This window comes from Rhinolophus sinicus, linkage group LG06 (assembly GCF_036562045.2).
Source record: "Rhinolophus sinicus isolate RSC01 linkage group LG06, ASM3656204v1, whole genome shotgun sequence".
NCBI classification, from domain to species: Eukaryota; Metazoa; Chordata; class Mammalia; order Chiroptera; family Rhinolophidae; genus Rhinolophus; species Rhinolophus sinicus.
In genome coordinates this window covers 142751533-142777339 of record NC_133756.1, presented here as the reverse complement: position 1 = coordinate 142777339, position 25807 = coordinate 142751533, and the positions used below count along the sequence as shown (strand labels likewise).

General features: G+C 38.1%; 1 protein-coding gene across 3 annotated transcripts in view; it reads left to right on the top strand.

Moving 5' to 3' along the window:
- The window catches only part of LOC109450808 (uncharacterized), a 168073-nt gene that overhangs the window by 57974 nt on the left and 84292 nt on the right, over positions 1–25807 (top strand). For 2 of the 3 annotated variants that reach the window (XM_019738500.2, XM_074336176.1), the window contains exons 2-3: positions 15986–16080; positions 18837–19082. In XM_019738500.2, the coding sequence (XP_019594059.2) occupies positions 18865–19082 (218 nt within the window). In that variant the 5' untranslated portion in view covers positions 15986–16080; positions 18837–18864. Of the gene's footprint in view, positions 1–10242; positions 10294–15985; positions 16081–18836; positions 19083–25807 lie in introns of all 3 variants that reach the window. The other variant, XM_074336177.1, reaches the window with a different exon arrangement.

Here is a 25807-nt window from a genome sequence, read left to right as displayed (position 1 = left end):
AAGATAGTGAATTTGAAACCTTTCTGTGAGGAAAGACCACTTTGCTTTCAGCTGATTGTCGCTTCCCAGCATTTGGTATAATTTTTGACAAATGCCCACTTGGACAGAATATAATGCTAGGATGTTAGATTTGGTGGCAAATCACCACTACCCCTTATCCCTCCCTGAATCTTTGCAAAAATTATTTTGTAGAAGGCTCTCTCGTCTTTGGCTATGTCCCCTTGCCTGGGATCACTGCCTTTCACAGGAGAAGGGGTGGAGGGAGAGCCACACAAACGCTGTTGGGCAGATTGTGTGGTCCATTGATGGCAACTTTGTGGACTAAATAGATGCCACTTTGGGCTGAGTCCTGAAATGCCCTTGCCTTGGAGAGAGAGGTCTGATTCCAGCCAACCTGTGAGTGGGACATGTTAGCCAAGATAAAGGCACCTCTGTGGAATAGAAACTCCTTCAATCAGAATGATCCTCCAATCCCTTAGTTCTCTGCCTCGCAGAGGTCTTCACTGGTTACAGAACCTGAAGAGAAGAGTGGATGAATCTGGGATTATGATTATCCCCAGGTGTCCTCAGTTTTATGGGAATATGGAAGTCAAACCCTTAATCCAGTTTGTAAGAAGAACCAACAAATGGATCCATTTACTCACAGAACAAAGAAATCTTAGCTGGCAGAGCCTCTATCCAAACCAGAATGGTCAGCTCATTTCTGCTACAATAGAAGGTGTTTGGCTGAGTCCATCCTTGATGTTAGTCCATATTTATGCTTTTTGAACCCAATTGAGACCTGAATCTCATTGGATTTAACCAGGAGTTGCAATATTTTAGCTGCTGTTGTCTGTCCCTGCCCCTTACTGAGGTTCTAGCTCCCTCTCAGGCCATGGTAGTATTAAAAATATGAAGCCTTCCATTACCATGGCAAATTGTTGGAATTAGGTGGAGATTTTTGTTTTTCATTAGAGCCCTGCCAACGATTATGGTGAACTCCAAGAGTTATCGTTACACCCTAGTCCTTTATGGAATTTTAAAAGGCTCAGCTCAAAAGATGGTCGTGAAGTAGCTGGTGAAAAATGTTTGTTTACCAGTGAATCGTAGGTGAACTGCCAATTTATTTCTCCAGTTTGTTGGAAGTCAAAATTGGCTGGGGGCAGGGGGAAGACTCTACATTTTGAATTCATAGGCTATTTACCAGTGTCCGTTCTGCCTCTCCTTCCACACTGGTGTACCTGGACTAATTTTGTGCTCTGATTTAAATCACAATCTAGTTGCTCTGGCATCTCAATTTGAGGGAAGATTGGACGTTGTTTTTCAAAGGGAACTGCAAGTGTTTTACTCTTGTCTGAAAACAGATTGTGGCTTCGTTCCCAAGGATAAGCTTAGAAATTACATATAAATCTCAGGGTTTCATTCTTAGCAAAATGTTTTCAACCCTGTTGTCCACACATTAGTATAAATGAACAAAAACAGAGAAAAAGCCAGGAAACACCCTGACAGACAGTGTGTGAACATTTTTGATCTGCTTCCTGTGCCTGCCATTCTACAGAACACATTTTGTTTATTCTCCGGCTTCTAATTGCTTTATTGCAGATTTTGTAGGCAGCATAACAAGTTGGGACTAAATTCATAAAAAAAGCTTTTGATTGAGAACTAAGTTAACACTCATCTGTAAGGAACTGGAGAGTAGCTTTAAACATAACAGCATATTTTAAAATTATTTGATAAGTGCAGGTATTTTTCAGTTGTTTCTATTTATTTGGCTTTAATGTACTTTTCTTCCAAGAGCTCAAGTGCACACTTTAAAGATATTCAGTCCAGGGATCCTGATAAATATTTTGTAAAAGGAACCAGATTTGTGAGTACCATCATCACCAGCAGCTTTACGTAGTAACTGTCTTCAGAATTGAATGCTATGGCTCTTCAAAGCATGTCCCTCACTGTCTAGAAAAAGGACTGAAGAATGAGGTCTCTGAATGAGACTCAGGCCTGGCAGCTTGTCACTGAAAACACTGGCGTTTGACCTATGCCTCAGAAGACACAGCCCAGCTCTTTCGGTACAAAGGAAGGTTCCTGGCCATTGTCATCCTTGAGGATCTTGCAGCCCATTTCCCACGTCTCAGTCTTGATTCTGAGACCATGTCTGAAGCTTATCATAATATTGGATCTGATAAATCTTGATTGATTGTTGATTAGATTTGCATTTGGTTTCTAGGAGCCAAGGAAAAATAACCCAGCACTCTATGTTCTGGCCTCTGGCCAACTGAGTCTGCCCAGGTCCTGGAATGCCTTATCTTTGTGATGCTTCGGAACTCTGCCTTCAGTTCCTCTATGCAAGTCTTTTCAGGTCAGGCTGACAGGAGGGCCTTCCTAGGGGGCTGGCGTGATTCTTTTGTTCCCACTCTCCAGCAGATTTTAATTCAAACTCTGAGTCTTAGGTGGGGAGGGAATTTAGAAGACACCTAGCCCATCTTCCTCTCCATGACAATCCTTATTGGGGGTGGAGTGGGGTATGTGAATTTCTGGTGCTTGTCAATTCGTAATAACAGAGAATTTGCCCCCACATTGTTTCAGTTTCTAATTTTGCAGGTTTTAAATTGTTCTGGATGTTAGAAAATTATTCTTTATACCAATGACTAAAAATCTCAATCTAAGGAAACCCAGAGTTTGTTTGTAGAGTTTATGATAATAAAGTCACAATTAAGCTCACTGGTATCTCGATTTCTTTTTCTATATCATCTGTCTTCAAATATGCTCACGTTTAATAACTGGCTACTGTTGGTTGGACCCTTACGTGCCAGCCCCCATGCTAAGTGTTTTATATACATCATGCCATTTAATCTTTACAATGTGCCAATATTCTCATTTTAAAGATGAGAAAATTGATGCTAGGAAATGTTAACTAACTAGTCCAAAGACTAATCTAAGTAAACAAACCTAATCTAAAGTCATAGTTAATAGGCAGACCTGGATTTGAAACCAAAACAGCTGACACTAAAACCCCTGCATTTCACCACTCTGCTATATCGTTGCCCTGTATTTACTTATTTCTAGGTTATAACTTACTTAGATCCAAAAGGAAGTTGAAGCCTCTAAGTAAAAGTGCACCTAAAATAGCACAGTTAAGAAAACCACAAGAAAGAGAGAAATCATATGGGAACTCTTCAAATTTTTGGAAACAGCAATCCCATGTCTCCAGAATTTACGCTTTCCAAGTCAACATTGCCAGTTTCTTAAACTTTCTATCCACTGGGAAGAAGGTGGTTGCTATACTGTGAACCTTCTGGGGGAGGTGGCCTTGTCTTATCACGGTTGGGTTTCCAGTGCTTAGCCGACTGTACTAGGTTAACGATTGAAGGAATGGGCTAGAGAAGAGAAAGCTGATTGCATAGATTTGATTCAGGCTGCCATGGCTGAGGCAGGCTCATGCAGAGCGGATGTTGGGTCACATTGGATGGCATTGTGACTTGGGAAACTAAGGCAAAAATGGGGGTAGGAGAGGTAGAATAAGAGAATATTTATCTTTCTTGTCTATTCTCCACTGTATGTTCTTTTGCATTTGTGTGTATGTATATCACTGTAAACCCCATTGGATCCCATTAGAATGAGGCAGGATATAAACAAATGCTTATATTGATACAGACACACATACATACACATGAACTATTAGATCGAATTGACTTGTTTAGTGAAATCCTTTCTTGTTTGGTGAGGTAGATAAACAGAGGGTGGTTTCATAATCAGGAAGAGGCTAATGACAGCCAGAGTTGCCGAAAATGTGAGGCATGAGCCAAGATGGTCAGAGGATTAGGCTCTCTGTATAGTGGGAGCCATCCTTCCAGGGCTCACCGTGACCATTTCAGGTACTGCAATTTCTAGGCCTTTGCCAGGCTGGTCACTTCCACTGGAACTTATGCGAGTTGCCCTTACAACTGACATTGTACCTCAAAGTCATGCAGATAGAAGAGAAATAAATGTTCTTGTCTTCCTGATTGCAAACAGTTTTACTTCTATTCATGTGGCTGGAGACTGGAGTTGTTTTTTTAACAATGGCATACATCACACTGTGCCACATTGACTTTGTTGTCAACTAAAACCCCTGGTTCTCATTAGACATCCCTCTTCCTTGTGCATGTGACATTTTATACCTAAATTCAGGACTTTGCATTTATTACTCCCATTTTGTAGATGGAGAAGTAGGTTCAGGGAGGCTAAGTAACTCATCCCTCTCTCGACCCTCCTACCTTTTCTCTACCTCCCTTGTAGCCTCTTCGTTTTTTATTTGTGTACTCCCAGTCCTCAGAGTTTGCCTCGTTTCTATGCTGGGTGGTTCCATTGTGTTCTTGACCAGGTGGTACCCGGGAACTGAATGATGGGTTCATGGGGGTTTCCATACTGTCTTCTTTAGTGCTGAGTGTTTGCAAAATATGGTAAATAATTCACTGCGTGTCTCCTATCACTGTGCTAAAATGATTGCCTTCCTCTGTCATCTTCGTGTACTAGGCCTCCAACCCCAGGGGGAGGGGAGAAGGAGGAAGAAACTACACAGTTTAATCAGAACCTAGTCGTCCAGTTGTCACTGGGTTCCCTTGTCACACCCTTGCTTTGTTCTCCCCAGAGAAGGTTTGGGGGTGAGCTCGATGGGCCTGTACCACAGGGCTACATTGGCTACCCATCTCTAATTACCACCCTGCTTGGCCATATTCAGGATGCCATAGTCAAGTGGTGGAGTTTTGTAGTGTTTTGTAGACAAAGATTCACTACTGGAGGTCACGGTGCACATCATTTACTTTCCATCAGGACAGAGAGTTGGTTCCTGGGTGGCCCTTTCCCCCGAGTCAGGCTGGACTCAACATGAGAGTCTCTCAGGTATTAGAAACTTTTGTTTATGAGGTTGGAAATCTTGGGAGGTGAGGTAGAGCCTGATGAAAAAGTTACTTCCTTTGGACAGATTGCAGCACAGGGAAGAAATCTTTTTTTTCCTTCTCCTCTAAGCCTGTATATACCAGGGCCACATTCCTTGCCAAGGTGACTCAGGTAACAGGAACGTCTTGACTTGAATAATGGGCATAGCCCTTTTTCTCTCTGACACCTCTGTCCTCCCCAACCCTTACCAGGGGTCACTGAGATGCAAAGTCAAGTTTTAGTTCAGTTCTGCAGATCTTTGATTATTTGTAATACTCATCAGTATTCATTCACTCATCAAATATTTGTTAAGTGCCTGCTAGGAGGGCATACTGTACACAAAATAAGTGACAGCAGTGGGCCCTGTCCAAGTGGGGATGCCATTCTTGAGTTGAATTCCCCCTTCCCTTAGGACATCTCAGATTCCACCGTGAGTGAGGGTTCAGCATCAACCCATATATTGTATTCTAGTTGTGCCGTTTTTTTCTCTTAGTTTTGATACTAAAAAAATCAGCATGAATAGAAATTCTGGTATTTCCTTTCTGCCTCCCCACGCTTCTTGTCACTAGATCATCCTAGGTAGCCCTTTGATGCTCATCCCCTACTATGGAGAGCACTTAGAGGACAGAAAGATTATTTGGGTATAGTAAAGGCAAACAAAGTCAAACACCATTAAAAAAATATAGGGGTAGGAGAAGCGACTGATTCTCTGACTGTGGAGCCTGTGAAGAGTTTGTTTCTTTCATTTGTTCATTCAAAAAACAGTAAATTGAGCAATTCCTGCCAGGTGCAGTATTATACACGGGGGAGAAAAAGATAATTTACTTAGTCCCTGCCACTGGGTGGCTCCCTCCCAGATTAATGAAGAAGACTGAAAAGCAAATGAGAAATTGCAACATGGTATATGGAAAGGAATTTTAAAAAGTCCAGACGCCCTCACCTTTTGCATGTCTTTGTCAGTTTCTTAATTGGCTCTACTCAGACCATGGCTATTAATTGCAACTCCTCCTGCATGCAGCCCTCCCCCTTTTCTCCTTTTCCTTCTCTGTCTCTTTCCATGCCACTTATCAGCTTATAAGATTTTACATAATTTAATTATTTATTATATTTACTTTCACTGTCTTCTCCCACAAGAATGCCAGCTTCTTAAGGGTAGGGATATTGGTCTATTTTGTTCACTCGTCTGTCTCAGCTCCAGGAATACTTTGTTGAAAGAATGCATGAAGGAGGTGATCATCAATCTCAGTCTTATTATTGAAGGCTGTGTACAGAGATGGGGGAACGATCAGGGAGGATGAAATAAAGAGAGTGATGTTTGAGCTGGGTCATGCATTGTAAGTTGAAATTTTAAGGGGAATACGCATGCTGTGCAGAAGGAACAGCATATGCAAAAGTGTGGAGGTTAGAAGGAGTCTGTGCCATGTGTTGGGGAAGTATTTGTAGAATTTAGGGTATATGGTGGAGAACAATGGAGGATGAGTCTGGAAAATTGAGGAAAATTGTGAAGCCCCTCATATGTGTTGTTTATCACTGGGGAATTGCAGACAGCAAAAGTGCCTGAGGAACTGGAAAAGGAGAATTTGTTAAGCTAGTATAACATATAGAAAATCTTACTTCCTCTATTTCCAGCCCATTGTGTTTGTCTAAAGCGTGGCAGTTGAGGAAAGGACTCCTAAAGGATGTCCATGGGCTTTGGACAAGGCCTGAGAGAAATAACTGAAAATCTACGTTACGAAACACGTTTTCATCTTTATCACCTGGCACAGTGCCCACCACATAGTAGTTCTGTAAATACATACAGAAATAAATGAAAGAATGAGTTTGTTACACAGTGTCCAGCTGATCCCCAAAGTGGAAAGAATAACACTTAATTGGTATCTAATTCTTTTCTCGTTACAATTAATTTTTGCTGATGTGATTGCCTCCTGGACGTGTTTGCTCACAATCTCTCTGACTCCTTTCTGGTTATAGCTTTGTGATAAAGACCATGAACTTTGCAGTCAGACCAACTTGAATGTGAATCCTGGCTCCATCACTTACTAGCTGCATGGCCTTACATGAATTGCTTCACCTCTCTGAGTCTTGCTTCCCTAATAGGGTGTCAGCACCTGTTGTCTCGGATCGTGTGAGGATTAAATGAGATAGTCCGTGAAAGCATTCCACACAGTTCTTAGAACTTAGTAAGCACTCAATAATGGGTGACTATTAGCTTTTTATATTAATGGGGAGGAATGAATTGTCTGAGTCAGCCTTGATAAGCATGTATAGGGTTGGGAAACATTGATGGTTTCATTTGCCTTAGCCAAAACAGAGTGAAACAAATATGGCCCATTCTATTATTTAATAAGTTGGTAAATGTTTCCTTTGTGCCAAGCAGTATTAATGGAACTATAAACCCAGCAGGAGAATTACAGAAAAGATGCAGCTTTCCAGTGACTCGTAGTGACTGAATGTATCACGTACTGCATTTCTCATACATGGGGACACTGTGGGGTGATATCTCATAAAGAGAGCTCGTTAGGTTGGGATGATAATAACAAAGTTATTGTAGGTTTGATACCTGAAACTGACCAGATATTATGATATGGAAACGGTCTGCCTTTTCACTGCGAAGAGCCCAGGCATGTTGAAAATGATACAAGGTGAAAAGGGAGAAGAATGGCTCCTTACTCCTGAAAAGATCCTCAAGACTCACATTCGATTGGTGGTTCATTAATCTCGGCTAAATTTTGAATCCTGGTGAGGTGTCAGGCTCTGTGCTAAGTACTTTCCACTGATCATCTCACTGAAGGTTCATAGCAGCAATGTAGGTATTCTTTCCCCCATTATGTCTTCATTTATGAAGCTTTGAGAAGTGAAGACTCTTGTCCAGGTTCCCTTGAAGAGCAAGCGGAGGAGTTGGGACTTGAATCTCTGTCTTTTTCACTCTGAATTCTTAGCCTCCAAGCTCTGCATTTTTGCCTCAGGGTGCAGTCAGACTGTGCTTACAGCTTTGTCAATGAACGGCAGTCATTTTCTAATGCAGGTTAGAGCAGTTTGAATTCCTGCAAGATACAGGATGTCTGTCTTTTCTTGGTATCAGACGTCTAATGACTATGAAGTGCTAGCAGAATCATTTGTGAAGGTGACTCTGACAACCATCCATCGAGTGAGCTCAGCAGTAGATTGTTCTCTTGCTATTCTGTTTGTTCATTCAAACGAGACTTTAAAAAGCCGCATGTATTCATTTACATACTGACTTCATAGAGAGGATAGGAAGAAGTGACATATTTAAGGAATTAATTTTACTTACTCCACTTTGGGATGTTTTGCCTGGGTGTTTGGGTATGATATACATAATTTATGTGTCATAGATCTAAAATAATTTTTAAAGTTTCTAGTTTCAGGTAAATATATTTTATAATAAAAAGCAAATTTTAAACCAATCAATGACAAGATCTTTTGGGCCATATAGTCAGATTTAAGATGCTCAAAGAGTCAGATTACTCTCATTAAAATTCTTCCTGGAGTGTAAACCAAGCATTTTGGGAAATGGCATTAATATTGTCAGACTCATCCAGGATAATGTTTCAACAGACTAATATGCACTCTGTGATTCAAAAAGCCCAAACTATCTGATATTTCTAAAAGTCCTGGGCAGAAGCTTGGGATGTAAGTGAGTTTGATTCTTATATGGATCCCTTAGTTTCATGTTGTTTATTCCCTGGCCCTAGCCTAGCTCCAACCCTGACCAGATATTATCTACTTGTTGGCTTTTGGTCTCACAAAGGACAGTTTATATAAGGGGAATTGCTTATGCAACTTTATCAACACTTCCAAAAAGAGAATACCCCGCCTCCCAAGTACATACCGTTTTGTTGGTAAATTCCTCAACTATTCAGAGAGCAATTAACATCAGTAAATTAAAAAATTTATATCATGTGCTAGAATTTGGCCCTTATTTACTTAAACATTATTCAACCCAAGTGTAAAACACACTGCTGGGGCCCTTTAAAAATTTTTTTTTATTAGGTTTTTAATTCAACTATAAAGACAATTCAAGTGAGAAACTTCAGTGCATTGATTTTGTTCTTTGAGTCATTGCACTGTAATTAGCTGAGTTGCGTTTTAAATGCAGCACAAGAACATCTTTCTTGTCTGTTTATGTCAGAAAAAAATGGCTAATGAGCACTTATCAAAAAGATGAACATTTTTTCATTAGATTAAGTAAAATCAAAACAGATTTATAATGTACTATTATGTTTCAGCTTGGAATAAATTGAGCAAAATAGCTAATATCTTCACAGCTTCCTGGGAATTTATTTGCATGGCAGGATCCTCCTCCCCCACACACTTAGACATCAGAAAAGTGCCCCTTTGTGGTGACTTTCTTTGTGGAGTCAAGGCGCATTCCCAAAGGATTTGGAAAGCCCAAAATATTATTTGTAAGATCAGAGTATCAATGAAGTGGGTGTTAAAATTGATTTTCTTTGGATTATGTCGGTGTGCTCTGCTACTTGTTCATACAGTTCTTTAAAATTGTTTTTAAAAATGATTTCCCTTGACTTTCTCATAGTGGTCGGTCAAAATGCCACCTGGCACTCAGTATCACACAGAGCTTTTCTTCTATTCTGAGATTTGTGTGTGTTTTCAAATGGATGTGTATTGGCCTGTGTGTGACCAAAAGACACAGATGATGAAGCAATGTTGATTCCTTAGGAAATTTTAATGTAAAAATGTACAAGTTTAAGAACCTTCTCCTTTTAATGTCACTTAGAGGGCAGGTTATTTTCAGATCGTCAAAGATTCTAAGTCATTACTTGCTCTTCTACTTTGTGAGAGCTGAAGTTCATTTTCATCAGTGCCTGCTTGGGGCTGTATGTTATGTGCATATCCACAAAGCAACCAATATAACAAGGCCTGCGTGAGTAAAGAAGAATCTGGACTTCCTTAAATTTTCTGGCATTAGGGTGAATGGACAAGCGATTAAACCTCTGTGTATTAAAAAAAAGAAAGAAAGAAAAAGAGAGAGAGAGGGAGGGAAGGAAGGAAGGAAGGAAGGAAGGAAGGAAGGAAGGAAGGAAGGAAGGAAGGAAGGAAGGAAGAAAAAAAAAACTGCTCAGACCACTCGAAACTTAACTTAGTGTAATCACCTAACTTCTCTCCACATACCACACTTTTGGGGAAACATTTTAATTGAAGTATAACACATTCATAAGTGAAAAAGCTTGATGAATTTCTACAAAGTAATGTATCCTTGTAAACATCATCTAGACCAGGTGTAGAATATTACTGACACTACAGAAGCCTTCCTGCCACTTCCCAGTTGTCCTCCACCTAAAATAACCATCATTCTGGTTTCTATCACAGTAGCTCACTTCTGATGTCTTGGAACTTCATGTGAATGGAAGCAAACAGCAGGTACTCTTTTGCTTAGCTTCTTTCCCTCATGATTATGTCTTTGAGATTTCTTAATGTGATTGTGTGTAGCAGAAAGTCATGATTTTTCATTGTTGAATAGTAATCTATTTTTTGTGTTGTTTCCAGTTTGGGTCCATTGTGAACAATGCTGCTATGGTTATTTTTGGATGTGTCTTTTGGTGGACATATGTATGCATTTTTGTTGGCTATATACCAAGGAGTAGAATTGCTTGATCATAGGATATGCATTTGTACAATTTTAGTAGAAACTACAAAATAGATTTCTCTCAATAATGTTTTATAGTTTTCAATGTACAGGTCTTCTACATTTTTTATTAGCTTTGTTCTTAGGTAGCTGGTGTTTTTGATGTTAGATATTCTTAGATAGCTTATATTGTACTAATGTAAATGGTATTGTTTCAAATTTTTATTTTCCAATTGTTTAGTGTTAGTATATAGAAATACAATTGATTTTAAGTATGATGTCTCTATCCAGTGATTTTCTAAATCCAGTTTTTAATCCTTAATAGTTTATTTGTATATTATTTTGAATATTTTATGTATACATTTATATCATCTACAAACAATGAAAGTTAAAAATATTTTTAAATAATTCAAATTTCTTTTCCTTGACCACAGTAGAATGTTTAATAAAAGTGGTGATTGCAGACATCCTAGTTTCATTCCCAATTTCAGGGAAAAAGCTTGCACTATTTTACCATTAAGATATTTACTGTAGATTTAAAACTATGTTCTTTATTATTTAAGGCAGTTCTTTCTAGTCCTAGTTTAAATTTTTAAAAATCATGAATGGGCATTGAATTTCATCAAATGCTTTTTAAAAATCTATTTAGTGACTATATAACTTTTCTTATTTAATCAGTGGGGTAAATTATATTGATTGATTTACAAATGTTAATAGCTTTGTATTACTGTTATAAATTAACTTGGTTGAGATCTATGCTTTATATACATCAGGGGATTTGATCTGTGAATATTTTAATTTGATTTTGCCAAATTTTTACATCTACTTGTATGGCTTTATACTTTTACTTTCCTGTAATATTTTTTCTTTATTGCTAAGCTTTGGTATCAAGGGTTATATCAGCCTTATAAAATGAGTTCAGAATTGAACTCATTTTATCCATTCCTTGGAATAATTTGTATAATATTGGTGTCAGTTCTTCTTGAAATGTTTGAGTACTTTACCAATTAAGCCACTGGGACTGCAGTTTTCTTTGCAGATAGGCTTCTAATTATACATTCATATTTTTAATGGGCAGAGGACTATTGGGATTTTCTATTTTTTCTTGTGTCAGTTTTGGTAAATTAGTATTTTAAAAAATGAATTTGTCCATTTCATCTAAATTATCAAATTTATTGGTCTAAAGTTATTTATAGCATCTTATCTTTTTAATGCTTGTGCAAGCTCTGTAGTGATGTCCCTTTTTTCATTTCTTATACTGATAATTTGTATCCTCTGTTTTTTCTTTACAGTCTTACTGGGCTTTATCAATTTTATTTGTCTTCTTTTCTCAAAGAACAGACTTTTGGCTTTATTGTATCCCTCTGTTATAGGGTTAGAGGGATATGGCTAATGGGTCAAATCTGACCCATACCCTATTTTGTAAATATTGTCATGTTGAACACAGCCATATCCACTCACTTATGTATTGTCTATGCTTACTTTTGTACTACAATGGCAGAGTTGAGTAGTTGTGATATATTTTATGGCTTATAAAGTTTAAAATATTTACCATTTGTCCCTTTACAGAAAACATTTACTGACCTCTGCTCATTTTTTTTTTCTACTTCATTGATTTTTGTTCTTTCCTTTGTTATAGCTCTTTATACTTTTTTTAGTTTAGTTTGCTGTTCTTTTTCAAGCTTCTTGAGATGGATCCTTAAATCATTAATTTCTATCCTTAGATTTTCACTTAATATGATATTTTCTCTAAGTACAGATTAGCTATATCTCACAATTTTTATGTCATATTTTTATTATCATTCTTGAAAAAGTTTTCTTATTTCCATTGTTATTTCTTATTTACCTCATAGATTATTTCAAGTTTATTAATTGACTTTCAGGCATGCAGGGATTTTTAAAGTTTTTTTTGGTTACTGATTTTTAGATTAATTCCACTGTGCTCAGAGAACATGTTCTGATTTCAATTTTTTGAAATTTATTGAGACTTGTTTTAATACATATATGTTTTATTTAGGTAACTATTCCATATGTACTTCAAAATAAATGCATTCTACAATTGTTGCATGCCATATTGTTTGTTAATCATGTAATTCTATTTTTCTATATTTTAACTAATTTATTTTCTGCTTGTTCTTTGAGCTGTTGAGAGAAGTGTGTTAACGCTGCCCACTGTGATTGGGGATTTGTCTATTACTCCTTTGGTTTTGTTAGTTTTAACTGTATTTGAAGCTGTTATGAAATCTTCATGTTGAATTGATCTTTTATCTTTACCTAAAGTTTCTCTTTTATATGTAATAATGCGTCTTGCCTTAAAATCTGTTTTGTCTATCACTAGTATATCTATACCAGCCTTTTTTTCTTCTTAATATTTGTATGATTTTTCCATCCTTTTACTCCCAAATTTCTGTGTCCTTATATTTAAGATCTGTCTATTATAAATAACATATACTTGGGTTTATTAAAATCCATTCTGAGAGTCTTTGTCTATTTTTGGAAGGTTTTGTTATAGCTATGTGATTATTGATATTTTAAAATTCAAAGCCACTGTCTTACTGTTTGTTTTTTGGTCCTTTAACCAGATATATTGCCTTCTTTTGGATTTGAAAATATCTTTTATTGTTGAGTTTTTTTCCTATGTTAATTAAACGTCCTTTTTCTATTATTGTAGTGATTATCCCAAAGGTTACAGCATGGATTCTTCACTTACAGTCAACCTAAAATTAAGATTGTTACCACTTACTAAAAAATGCCAGGACTTTACAACCCTATAATTGAGTTTACCCTCATATCTCTTCTGCTACTGTTGTATGATATTTTAATTCTATACATATTTTAAGCCCCCAAGACAATATTAATATTATTGTTTTAAGCAGTCAATATTAATTTAAATTTACCCACTTCTCTACCCTTTCCATTGATCTTCATTCTTTTCTGCATTATTATGCTTTCATTGAGGGTAAGTTTCCTCCTGTCTGAAGGGTGCCCTTCAGCATTTCCTTTAGTGTAGGTCTGCTTGGAATAAATTGTCTCAGTTTTTGTTAAATAACTATTTTGCTTTCATTTTTAAGGATATTTTCTCTGGGTATAGAATTCTAACTCTGCAGTTATTTACTTTAAGAATTTTAAAGGCTTCATTCTTTTGTCTTCTTCCATTTTTTTTCCGTTGAATAAGTCAGGTTATTGTTGTTGCTTTGAAGGTAAAATATCTTATTATTTTTTGCTTCATTTAAGATTTTCTTTGTCTTTGGTTTTCAGCAGTTTTATTATGTTTGTTTTTTAAATTTAATTTATCCCGCTTGGGTTGATAATGATTCTTGAATTTGTGGCTTCATGTCTTTCATTTCTGGGAAATTTTCTGTCAGTATCTCTTCAAATATTCCATCTTAACCATTATCTCCCTCTTGTCTGTCTAGAACTTTAATTACAACAATTATGTTACTTTTTTAAAATAGTGGTGTCCTACATGTCACTTGTGTTTGTTTTGAATTTTAAATCCCTTTAATTTGTACCTTAGTCTGAATATTTAGATTGACCTATCTTGCAGTTAATTAATTCTCTTTTCTACTGTGACCAATAACCTATCTATTGAATCATAATAAAATGGTTGTTATTTCATAGATTCCCATACTCTGGCAAAATTTTCAATTTTTTAAATTTGTTTTTGAACACGTTAATGACAGCTTTTTTTGGGGTAACTTTTAATTTTTTTCTTTTTTTAATTAAAATGTATTGGGGTGACAGTAGATCATTTTTTCATAATTTCAAATACACAGAAAACTTGTAGAAATAGTATAACACATTACTGTATATCTTCAACCTATATTCACCAACTTTTTACATTTTTTCCTCCATTTTCTTTATCATCCTCCCCTCCATGTGCATATATTCCCCACACCCCTGCCACACATATACATTATTTGTGAACCATTTGACAGGATGTTGCAGATGTCATGCCTCTTTATTCCTAATTTTTTTGGTTTTGTATTTCCTAAAAGCAAGAAATTTTTCTTAATGTAAGTAACCATAGTACAAATATCAAAATTAGGAAGTTTAATATTGATAAAATACTATTATCTGATCTACAGTCTCAATTCAAATTTTATCAATTATTTCAATAATGTCCCTTGTAGCTACATATTTTTTCCCAGTCAAGTATGTAATCTAGGATCACGCATTGCATTTAGTTGTCATGTCTGTTTAATTTATTTGAATGAAATAGTTCTTCTGCCTTTATTTGTCTTTCATGATCTTGATATTTTTGAAGAGTGTGGAACAATTACTCTGCAGAATGTTCCACAATTTTGATTTGCTTAATGTTTCATCGTGGGTAGATTCAGACAATGCATTGTTGGTAGAAATAACACAGAAGTGATACTGTGGCCTTTTCAGTCCATTATATCAGGAGGCACATGATGTTCATTTGACTCATTATTGGTGATACTAACTTTGAGAACTTAGATAAGTAGATGTCTGCCAATGTGAGTTACCATAACGTTACTATTATTGATTTCTAATGAATAAATTATTTGAGGGGAAATACTTTGAGACAATGGAAATATTTTGTTCCTCATCAAATTTGTACCCAGTATATTTTAACATCCATTGATGATTCTTGACTGAATTAATTATTACTATGATGTTTTCAGAATGATTGTTTTCTAAGTCTATTATTCTTTCTACATTTATTACTTGACATACTTATGTAAGAGATAAGTTTTCTTTCATTCCCATTTGTTAATTTGGTAGACTTGAGAGTTCTTATTTAATTCAATGGGTTGTAATCCATTGATCTCATTTTTTAATTTGATGCTCAAATGTTCCAGATTTGGCCATTGGGAGCCCACTCAAGCTGGCTCTTAAGAACTTTTGCCATGCCCATCATTCTTTGAACATTTCTTTACTTTCTGGCACAATAAGATGTTCCATGATTACCTTTTACTTTATCTGCCCTGGCATTGGAATCAGTCATTTCTTCAAGGAACCCTGGTTCCTTTTTTTTGGATAATGGTATTTAGAAAATAAGATCTGGACACTAAATGTGCTCATCTTTTACTGGAGTGCCAATGCATCCAGACTCAACAGGTCTAGCGTAAACAGGATTATATCTCTATCCCTAATTTAGGAGTTCATACTGTACTCCCAAATATAATCTAACACTAGAAGGCTCATTTTAGTTTTCTTCTTTCCTCTGTTTCTAAGTCCTTTCTCCAAGTGAGAAACCTGGCTGACGTTATTCTTCGTGTATTCACTCATTATCCCAGGTTTAGATTCACAGAAAGAAGTTCAGAATTGCTAATCCAACCGCTATAAAAATACACATCTTTTAACTCGTGTTCAATATTTGTTAGAAGAGTTTTGTCAGACTGAATGTATACAGTCACAACCCTGTATTCAAAACTAGTTATTTTTTCCCCTTTAGTGTGATTGTGTTCTTTATTTGAAACATAGTTAAGCTCACTTGTTTCTGTTTATATTCCATTTTAGGTTTTTCTCCTCCATCCTTGGTAATTTAACTTTGTCGTCGTCGTCGTTGTCGTCGTCATCATCATCATCACCGCCATCACCATCATCATCCTACTGTGAGTATGTAAAGCATTAACATAGTTCCAAAACTGAAAATTACACAAAAAGCTATATTCAGAGGAGTGTTACATTCCTTTCTCCACCCTATCCACCTTGGTAAGGAATTCTCATTAGTTTCTGGTTCAACTTTCTTGAGTTCCTTTTTGTAAATATAAATAAATACGTTTATATTATCTATTTCCTCTCTTTCTTATACAGAAGTAGCATATGTATAGTCTTTTGCACTTTGCTTTTTTTTGTTGACAACAAAGATATCCTGGAAATCACGCCATATCACATCTTCTTTAGTTTTTATTTACAGCTGCGTAATATACCATTGTGTGAATGTATCATAGTTTATTCAAGCAATCTCCTATGTGTGTTTTTCCCCAATATTTCTCAATTACAAACAGTGATGTACCTTGTTCATATGTATTTTTGTACTGTTGAAGCTGTATCTTCAAGGTAAATTTTAGATGTGGGCAAAAGATAAACCCACTTGTGGTTTTGTTAGATATTGTCAACTTCTCCTCCCATAAGATGGGACATTTCCACTAGCAATCTCTTGAGAATGTCTTTTTCTCAGGGCTTTGTCAAGAGAATGTATTATCAAGCTTTGTAATTTTTATCAAATCTAATCATTGAGAAATGATATCTCAGCATAGTTATAATTTGCATTTTTCTTCTTATGACAGAAGTCGTCCATTTTTTCATATGTTTGAAGGTCATTTAAAAATCTTCATTAGTGAATTGTATGTTTGTGACTTTTGATTATTTTTCTATTGGGTTTGTGATTTTTTTTCCCCCTCTTAATTTTAGAGTTCTTTATGTATTTGGGATGGATAGTAGCCCTTTATCTTTGATTCCTGTTAATCATAGTTATTTTAAAATTTGTGTGAGTCTGTGGGACTCTCCTATTGTCTTTTTTGGAAAAAGAATCTTTTCAGTTTTGGTCATTTGTTCCTCTTTCCTGGTAGGCCTGGTAGGTTTCGATTGAATCTCAGACTTTGTATATAAAAAGTGGTGTTATTTTCCTGCAGAGACGACTTAGTTTTCCACTGGCTAACAGATGATGTTTGAGTAGATAACCTTGATGAAGGCTGGTCAATTTAGTTTGCCCTCACTCTAAAGGAGTAGCCCTTCTTGGGTCAAAACTGAAAGTCTGGGGTCTTTGCCCTCCTCCTCGGCAGCCCTGAAAGCTAATTTTTGTGTCCTCAGCACAATGAGACTCCTATTTTCTCCTTAGATTTTTAATCTTGTAGCAGTTGCTTTCCGCTGGTTTCTCTGTCTTATCAGAGCACCAGCAGCTTAGGAGTCAGCAAATGCCTTGAAAGGAATTTGCACTATAAGGCTCACTCTGCAGCTCACTCTTCTCCAGGATGTTGGCCTTTCAATTTTTGTCAGCTCTCCCAACACAGCAAGCCCACCTCAAGCTCTAGGTCCTGTTATCTCTTCAGCCTTTATTTCCCACACAGTGAGTTGGCAAATATCCTGATGAGAAACAGCAGTGGCAAATGCAAGGCTCACTTCACTGTGTTACCCTGTCCCCAGGGTTGCAGCCTGTAAAGTCCTGCCGCCTTGATTATTTCCTGGTACCTTCAAAGAACTTTTCTTTTATCCTTCTTTTATAGTTGTTCTCAAACAGAGGGGTTATTCTGTACTGGTTATTTCATCATAGCCAGTAGCAGCAGTCATCTTTCCACTTAGCTCATTTCATTAAATTTCTATGGAAATGAGAGAACACAGTCAAATTGACAAAGCATTTTAAAATTGACAAGGAAATTGGCCGGTTCATACACTGCTGGGGAGGGTATAAATTGGTACCACCTTTCTGGAGGGCATTAATTTATATCAAAACCCTTGGCAATGTATTTGTCCTTTGACCCAGCAATTCTGCTTCTAGATATTTATTTTAAGAAAATAATAAAAATTATTTTAAGAAAATGGGTGTGTATGAAGATTTATTTGTGAAGATTCCAATCCTAGTCAACAAAATTGGAATCAAAATCCTTAATATGCAACAATAGTGGATTTGATAAGTTGTGGTGCTTCAATACAATGGAATATAATGGAATTCAACATTACAAATGATGTAGGAGAGGATTTAAATATAATAATCTATTGTCGAGCATAAGAGATTACAAAACAACATGTGTACTATGGTCCAATTTAAGAGTATTTATACGGATATATAAATATAAGGCTAAAATAATACACATGGAAATGTTAACAGCTGGTATTGTTAGGTTGTTTCTTTTTCTCTTTTGTTTGTTTATGCATATTTTAAAAAATGTCTATAGGGCATTACTTTTGTTTTAAAAGAAGATTAATATACTTAAAAAATACTTACAATTGATAGGCCCAGTTGATAATGTTGTCTGGCAAGAACTTTATTTTTGTTTTGGTCTCCTGGGCTCTGTCTTTATGCCTTCAGTAGTGTTATAGATTTTGTCAGAATCAGTACCCTCCTTGAAAATACCCTGTGGAACCGAAGACCTTATACAAATATGCTTTAAACTCCCACTAGTCAAATTCAAACAAAAGCTTCACTTGTTTCTGTCAGTGTGTGCCAAAGCCTTTTTAGTAAGGAGCCCTTTGAAAAGTAAACAGGTTTGTGACAAGGACCTGGATTATCAGGGAAGATTTATTTCCTAGGGAAAAAACCTAATTTCCTTTTGAAACCAATGGCCAAAATTTAATATAATTGCTTTTGTAAAAATAAATCAGGATTTCTGAAGACCATTTTTATCCTTTGTTGCTGTTTTTCCTGAAGGTACCCTCCAAGGCAGCAATCACCAACTATGGCCTCTTGGGTTTTTAGGCTGCTTCCTAAGAATATCCGTTTCTTGGCTACATCATCAGAAAACCAACGAGCCGAGGGTTGTCTTCGTCACCATGAGGCCTATGGGTACTTCTTGCCCATCCAGACACGGTGGCAGGACAATGACCAGTACGGCCATGTGAACAATGTTGTGTACTACAGCTACTTCGACACTGTTATCAACCACTATCTGATCAGGTAGGCTTGGGTTCTGCAGCCCCACATCCTCATGTCAGCCCTTGGGCAGGCCCTCGGTTGGGAGTTCATGCAGGACATTTTGGGAGGAGATTCTCGCCATTTTCCTCTGCTAATGCACCTGTTTTGTTGAGCCAAAGGAAAGTCAGGTTACTCCAGAGAACAGGAGGACTGACATGTGAGTGAGGAAAGTTTTGCCCTGCTGCTCCTGCCGTCTCAGGTGTCTGTGTAGCTTGTTTCTTTGGACTACGTTGTCAGCAAATGTACAGGCTTTGAATCTCAGATAAGCACTTCCACAACAAACCCCATACAATTTAGACCCGGGGCAACTTGAGCAGACATAACATTAGCCCTCAAGGTCTTTTTGTGAGAAAAGCGGCTGCTTCCCCCACTGAGGGCACCTAAGTGGGAGGAGAGAATTAAGATATAAAGATGTTTGCCATCAAGACGTGATTGCTCTCCCATAAGTATGTTCGCAAGATTGGTCAGTGTATATTTGGTTAATGTAATTCTGTATGGGAAAGATTGTGTCCTGTAGACAGATTTGCGTAAATCCTAGCTTCGCCTTGCATTAACTATGTAGTGTTGATCAAGTTATTGAACCTTATGGAGTCTTCTGTGAAGATAACTCACATATACTGAGAGCTTTCTCTGTGTCTAGCACTGTGAAGCATTTTACAGACTTTCTTATTTAATCCCAAGACAGCTTGATGAGAGAGGAGCAGATTGTCAGTGCGCTGCCTGGACTTCCTTGCCTTATACCCTTTTGGGGCACACTGGCCTGACTGTCAGCAGCAACATTTAAGGACCAGAACTTTCCCTGGCCACCAGAGCTCCTTTTACAGCCAGGCCAGAAGTGCAAGGAATTAATGCCCCTTTGAAGCAACCTCCAGTCGCTGACTGATGGCAGTTGGTGTGTAAATACCCCAGGTTCCTCACCTCTTGAATGAGATATTTCTGATCACCTTGCACAGGTTCCCAGGCCTCCCTAGTGAGATGGAGCAGTGGTTCTCAGTTTGGTACCTTTATTTATTTATTTATTTATTTATTTATTTATTTATTTATTTATTTAATTGAAGTAAAATTTATATAACATAAAATCTACTATTTAACCATTTTAAAGTGTACAAAATCAGTGGCTTTTAGTGTATTCTCAGTGCTGTACAACCATCACCACTATCTAACTCCAGAATCTTTCCATCACCCAAAAAAGAAACCCCATACGTGCTGGTAGTCAGTCACTCTCAGTTTTCCTATCGTCCCATCACCTGGCAACCACGAATCTACTTTCTGTCTCTGTAGATGTACCAATTCTGGGCCCTTCATATAAATGGAATCACCCAATATGTCATCTTCTGTCTGGCTTCTTTCACTTAGCATGGTGTTTTCAAGATTGATCTATGTTGTAGCCTGTGTCAGTACTTTGTTCTTTTTAACGGCTGGATGATATTTTATTATATAGATATACTGATTTTGTTTATTCATCAGTTGATGGATATTTGGGTTGTTTCCACTTTTTGGCTATTACGAATAATGCTGCTATGAATGTGTACAAGTTTTTGTATGGACATGTTTTCAATTCTTTTGGGTATACACCTAGAATCAAATTTCTGGGTCATATGGTAATTCTATGTTTAACTTGTTGAGGAACCGTCAAACTGTTTTCCACAGTGGCTGTGCCATTGATATTCCCACCAGCAATGTACGAGGGTTTCAATTTCTCCACATCCTCACCAAGATGTGTTATTATCTGTCTTTTTTATTATAGCCATCCTGATGTGTGTGAAGTGGTATCTCATTGTGGTTTTGATGTGCGTTTCCCTGGTGACTGATGATATTGAGCATTTTTTCCTGTGCTTGTTGGTTTTTGGTGTATATTCTTTGGAAAAATATCTAATCAGATCCTTTCCCCACTTTTTAATTAGGTTATTTGTATTTTTATTGTTGGGTTGTAAGAGTACTTTATCTATTCTGGATACTAGACCCTTATCACATACATGATTTCCAGATACTTTTTGCTATTCTGTAGGTTTTTCCATTTTCTTGCTAGTGTCCTTTTACATACAAAAGTTTTTAATTTTGATGACAGAGTGGTAACTTTTTAAACAGCAAGTGCTTTATTGGCTACTTCCCCTTTTTGTCCCTTCATCACTTCTGCAGGAGCACCTAATCTACAAAAAATACCGTACAGTTCTCATTCACATTGCAGATTTGCTGTATCAGGGGACTTAAACTTCTTTTTTTAAAAGGGTATGTATAGAAAATTTTCACTTTGAGAGTGCCTGGTCCTCCCTTGGATGCTATGGGGTCCTGAATCTTCACACTAATTTCACTTTGTGTACACCTGTCAGTCATTCCTCTAGAAGGAGCTTGCACTTGCTTACTTATGAATAAAAAACTCTTTACAGCACTCATTTTAGCTTTTAGGAGAATGTATATTGTAATGCTGGATCTCAACTCCCACTCCCCGCACAAGAACACAGGATATGGTGAGGCCAAAAAGGAACAACAATGGAGCCATAGATAGGGGAGTCATACCACTATATTCTCAATGGTGGCTGGTCAAAACACAAAAGCAAACATCCGCCAGTACCCCAACAAGGGTTCTTCCTGCACCCCAGTCTCGCTGGCGGCCAGGCAAGACACAGGAAGCAGGATCCACACAATCCACAATCCACCATCCGCACTTGCTAACGCCACTTGCTAACCGCTATCTGCCGTCTGTGTCTCTGCCAGCCAACCAACCAACCCGCTTTGCTAGCCACAATCCATGCTTGCTAGCATAGCCACGGCAGTTATATTAGTGGCTAATGACTAACTGGTAAGAGCTGATGGCCACCAAGCCACAGTGGATGGCCATCTAATAACCAAGCCAGCACCTTTCCATGTGAGGTTGAGAGCCTGGAAACTGCTCTCCTGGCTCTATCCCCACATGTATTTTATACCTTGAAATCCATGGCAGAAAGTGAAAGCAATATTTGAGGCTTATTGGAATTTCACATCGTTTGTCACATAGGGAAACTTAACAGTGAAATTTACGATTTGCTCCAGAGTTACTCACTATTTTTTAGGAAGGAACCTTGTAACTTCTTTGGGTTGACTCTTTAGAATCATCTCAATGCATTTGGGACCTAGTGGTATGTCTTAGTCAGTTAAGGCTGCTATGATGGAATACCATAGATTGGGTGGTTTCCTCAAGCAATAGAAATTTATTTCTCATGATTCTGGAGTCTGGGGAGTCCAGATCAGGGTACTAGCCTGGCTGAGATCTTGTGAGGGCCCTCTTCCTGATTTACAGACAGCTGCCTGCTTGTTATATCCTCACATGGCTGAAAGAACAGGCTCTAATCTCTTTCTCTTCTTATAAGGACTTAATCCCATCGGGGGGAACTCCAACCTCATGACCTCATCTAAACCTCATTAACTTCCAAAGGCTCTACCTCCTAATACCATCCCATTGGGTGTTAGGCTTTCAACATATGAATTTGAGGTGTGGGGGTGGAGGGGACACAGACATGCAGCCTATAACATGACTTTTGTGGCTTTTGAATGCCTCCCATTCGTGAATGGGGTTTCTGGAAAGATGATGTGCAAATAATGATGGTTGAGTCCTTTATCCAGTGGAGACTGTGAGGGTAGTGATGGGGGTTGGCAACATGTAAGGAAGAATTCCTGCCAGAATAGAGAGTGTGCTGTCTCATGTCTCCAGGTATTATACATGGACTCCAAAATTGTGAGAATACTATGGCTATTGTGGGCAGGAATTTCCTAGTCATGACAGAAAAATGGGTTTATCTTTATACTTTCACTAAGAGATCTGAAGATTGGTTAATAGGTTGTTCACTGACTGTCAGAAGCCAAGCCAGCACCACCTAAAGGTGTGAGAATGCAGGGAAACTAGCCTCATTTCACCGCTCACTGAGACGAAGGAGAGCTGGTCAGGCCCCAGCAAAGCATCCCGGCCTGGCATGCACACTCACCCTCTCCCACCTGGCTTTCTAAGCATCGGCAGCGCTGTACATGCACCAAGAGCCTGTGGGGTAATCCATGAGGAACATTCTTGTCTAGAACATTCCTTCTGTGAGGGGGCTTTTCACCAGAAGCGGGGACCAGGGAGTTGTGGAGGGCACTGAGGGACAGGTGAGAAAGACAGCAGAAGACACCGCAACCTGCCCAAAGTTCTCATCTCTTTGAAAGGGGTTAAGTCATTCTTGAACAGTTTATCGCTCATCAATTGTAATTAAATATGTTTATATTAAATTATGTTCTGTAATTAATGTAAAATCCTTTAGCCTGTGCTGTTATTAGAACCAGATGCTGAAGTACCAACAATATTTCAACATGACGGTGCTGCCTCGCCAGCTGTCTAACTGTAATTACTTTAATCTCAGCTTGTTATCTAATTATCACCTTTGTAAAGGGAAAAGTACTCTCTAATGCTTACTGATTGTTTCAGATGATGATGAAGAGCAGGGGAACAGCTGTCAGAGATCGCGGGCCCTGCTTATCACAACGAAGGAACTTATCCTGAAGCCTATTCAGGGCCAAACTGCTGTAAAAAGATGTCCCAGGCGGGAACAGGGGACTGGCCAGTACGGGGAGACAGTTGATGTGGTGTGTGGGTGAGGCCCCTGTGGACAGAGTGTCACGTGACACCTGCCTCTTTCAGGGATGGCTGGGGGACAGGTTGCTTGATACACTTAAGACTGTTGCATCGTCTGTAACACAGAGACAGTGACAATACTGAAATCTACCGCAGAGGATTGTTGTGAAGATTGAATGAGAGAATGTATATGAAGCCCTTGGCACGAAATGTACATACTTATGGTAATAAATGTTAACTATTCTCTTCTTTTAAAAAATATCAATGTTGGTTTTCTCTATTTTCATTTTAGCCTCTACGACCAAATCAGAAACCACTGAAATGGGTATGTGAATACCAACAATGTGGCATTATCAGTGCGTTTCCCAAATTATGTTTTAAAGTTTTATCCTTTGGGGACTGAAACTTACCTTTGCATTGTTTATTCAAAAAGGGCTCACCAAACTAGTCAAGAGTATAAATATTATACAAGGTATGGTCAGGGAAATCTTGAAGCTCTTAAGGGAAAGAATCAGTTTTTGGAATACCTTTCAGTACTTTCTGTATGGATTTGCACGTCAGCATTTGATGCAATAACTGTAGTCCATTCCCAAATAACCACCAAATCCGATTTCTTGGGATGTTGATTAAGTTTTTACTATCCTCCCATGCTTTCCCTCTCAGGGGCCTCACTCCCATCAGAAGGGAGTTGACGCCAGTCTCCCTGCCGTGAAAATAGCATGGCTGCCTCTCCCATTAGACTGTGAGCCCCTCAAGGGCAGCACAGCACTGTGGTCATTTATATATTCTGAGGGTATTGCCTTGACTGGCATGTATTTTGTCCTCAGTGAATGTTTCTTGAAAGAACTAAAGAAAATAATTTGTTCTCGGGCCATGCTGGATCACCCAGTGTTTTCCTTCCCCAGAAGCACAGCCTCAGTCTCCAGGATTTCTTGCCACACTTCACTGCATCCTCAAACCAGGAAACTGCAAAGCAAGCTGCAGGGAAGACATATCCTAGCACCCAGGGGGGTCTGGCGGTAATGCTGATGAGTGGGCTGTGTCTGGTTTAGCAGCAATAGGAACACCCTGAGGCATGTCCCCAACCCCAGGAGGGCAAAGGGGTGGGAATTTCATATCAGTAATGCCTGGGGACAAAGAAGGTTGCTTTGTGAGAGGGGCTCCCACTGTTAATCAGAAAAGCATAACCATCACGAACTCCACATAAACTCCCTTCAGTAGAAGGTCTGAGCCAGACTCTGGAGTTGCTCTTGGTGAGAGTACCTTTGGCTATTGAAGGAAATATCCTAAAATGAGAGAAATAACCCAGTACCAGAATCATCAAGAAATCTCTGCCTGTAGCCTCAACCCCCACCTCTTCCCTCGTAGTTCCTCTCTCTCCCGCAATAAACCACCTATGGTAGAGGATGTGAGGCAGCCTAGCAGAGGCGTCCCATGTGGGTAGCACCCCTTTGCTGGTTCCTAGCACAGCAAGTTCTATAAGCTGAGAAGCAATGGTTAGGAGGGCAGCCATTAGTGCCAGGCTGCCCAGGTTTTTGTCCTGGCTCTACTCCTTAATGAAGGTGTCATTTCAGGCACACTACTTAGCTTTTCTGGTCTTCATTCCCTCGTCTCCGAAGAGGGGATAATAGTGCTTCACTCAGAGGCTGTTGTGAGGTACAAAGGACTTAGAAAAGGGCCCATGTCATGTGCTCAGCAGATGTTAGTTATTAAAAGGCACTTAGTAAATACTAAAGAATTTTTAACAGGGGCCTTTTGTAAGTTAATGCTTCTATCTTTGCTTATTTTAAAAAATAAACTATACTCTTTTCAACTGAACTGGAAATACCTTACCAAATAAGATGCATTTACAGAAATCTCTTTCACTAGAAATAGGAAAGTAAGGAAAATAGAAAGAAGGAAAAAGACACAAAGTATGAACCTCATACTGTAACTGCAGTTGAGAATGACAGTAAATCTGCGCTTCCTGACACCCAATAAAACAAGGGGAACAAGATGAGCTGTATAATTCCTAATTCCCATTATGTGATAAAAGAAAACATATTATTTTTTTCCAGAGAATCTGATTTTTTTTCTCTCAAATTAAATTCTAAAAGGAATTTAAAGTAATTTACCAAAGAGCTGT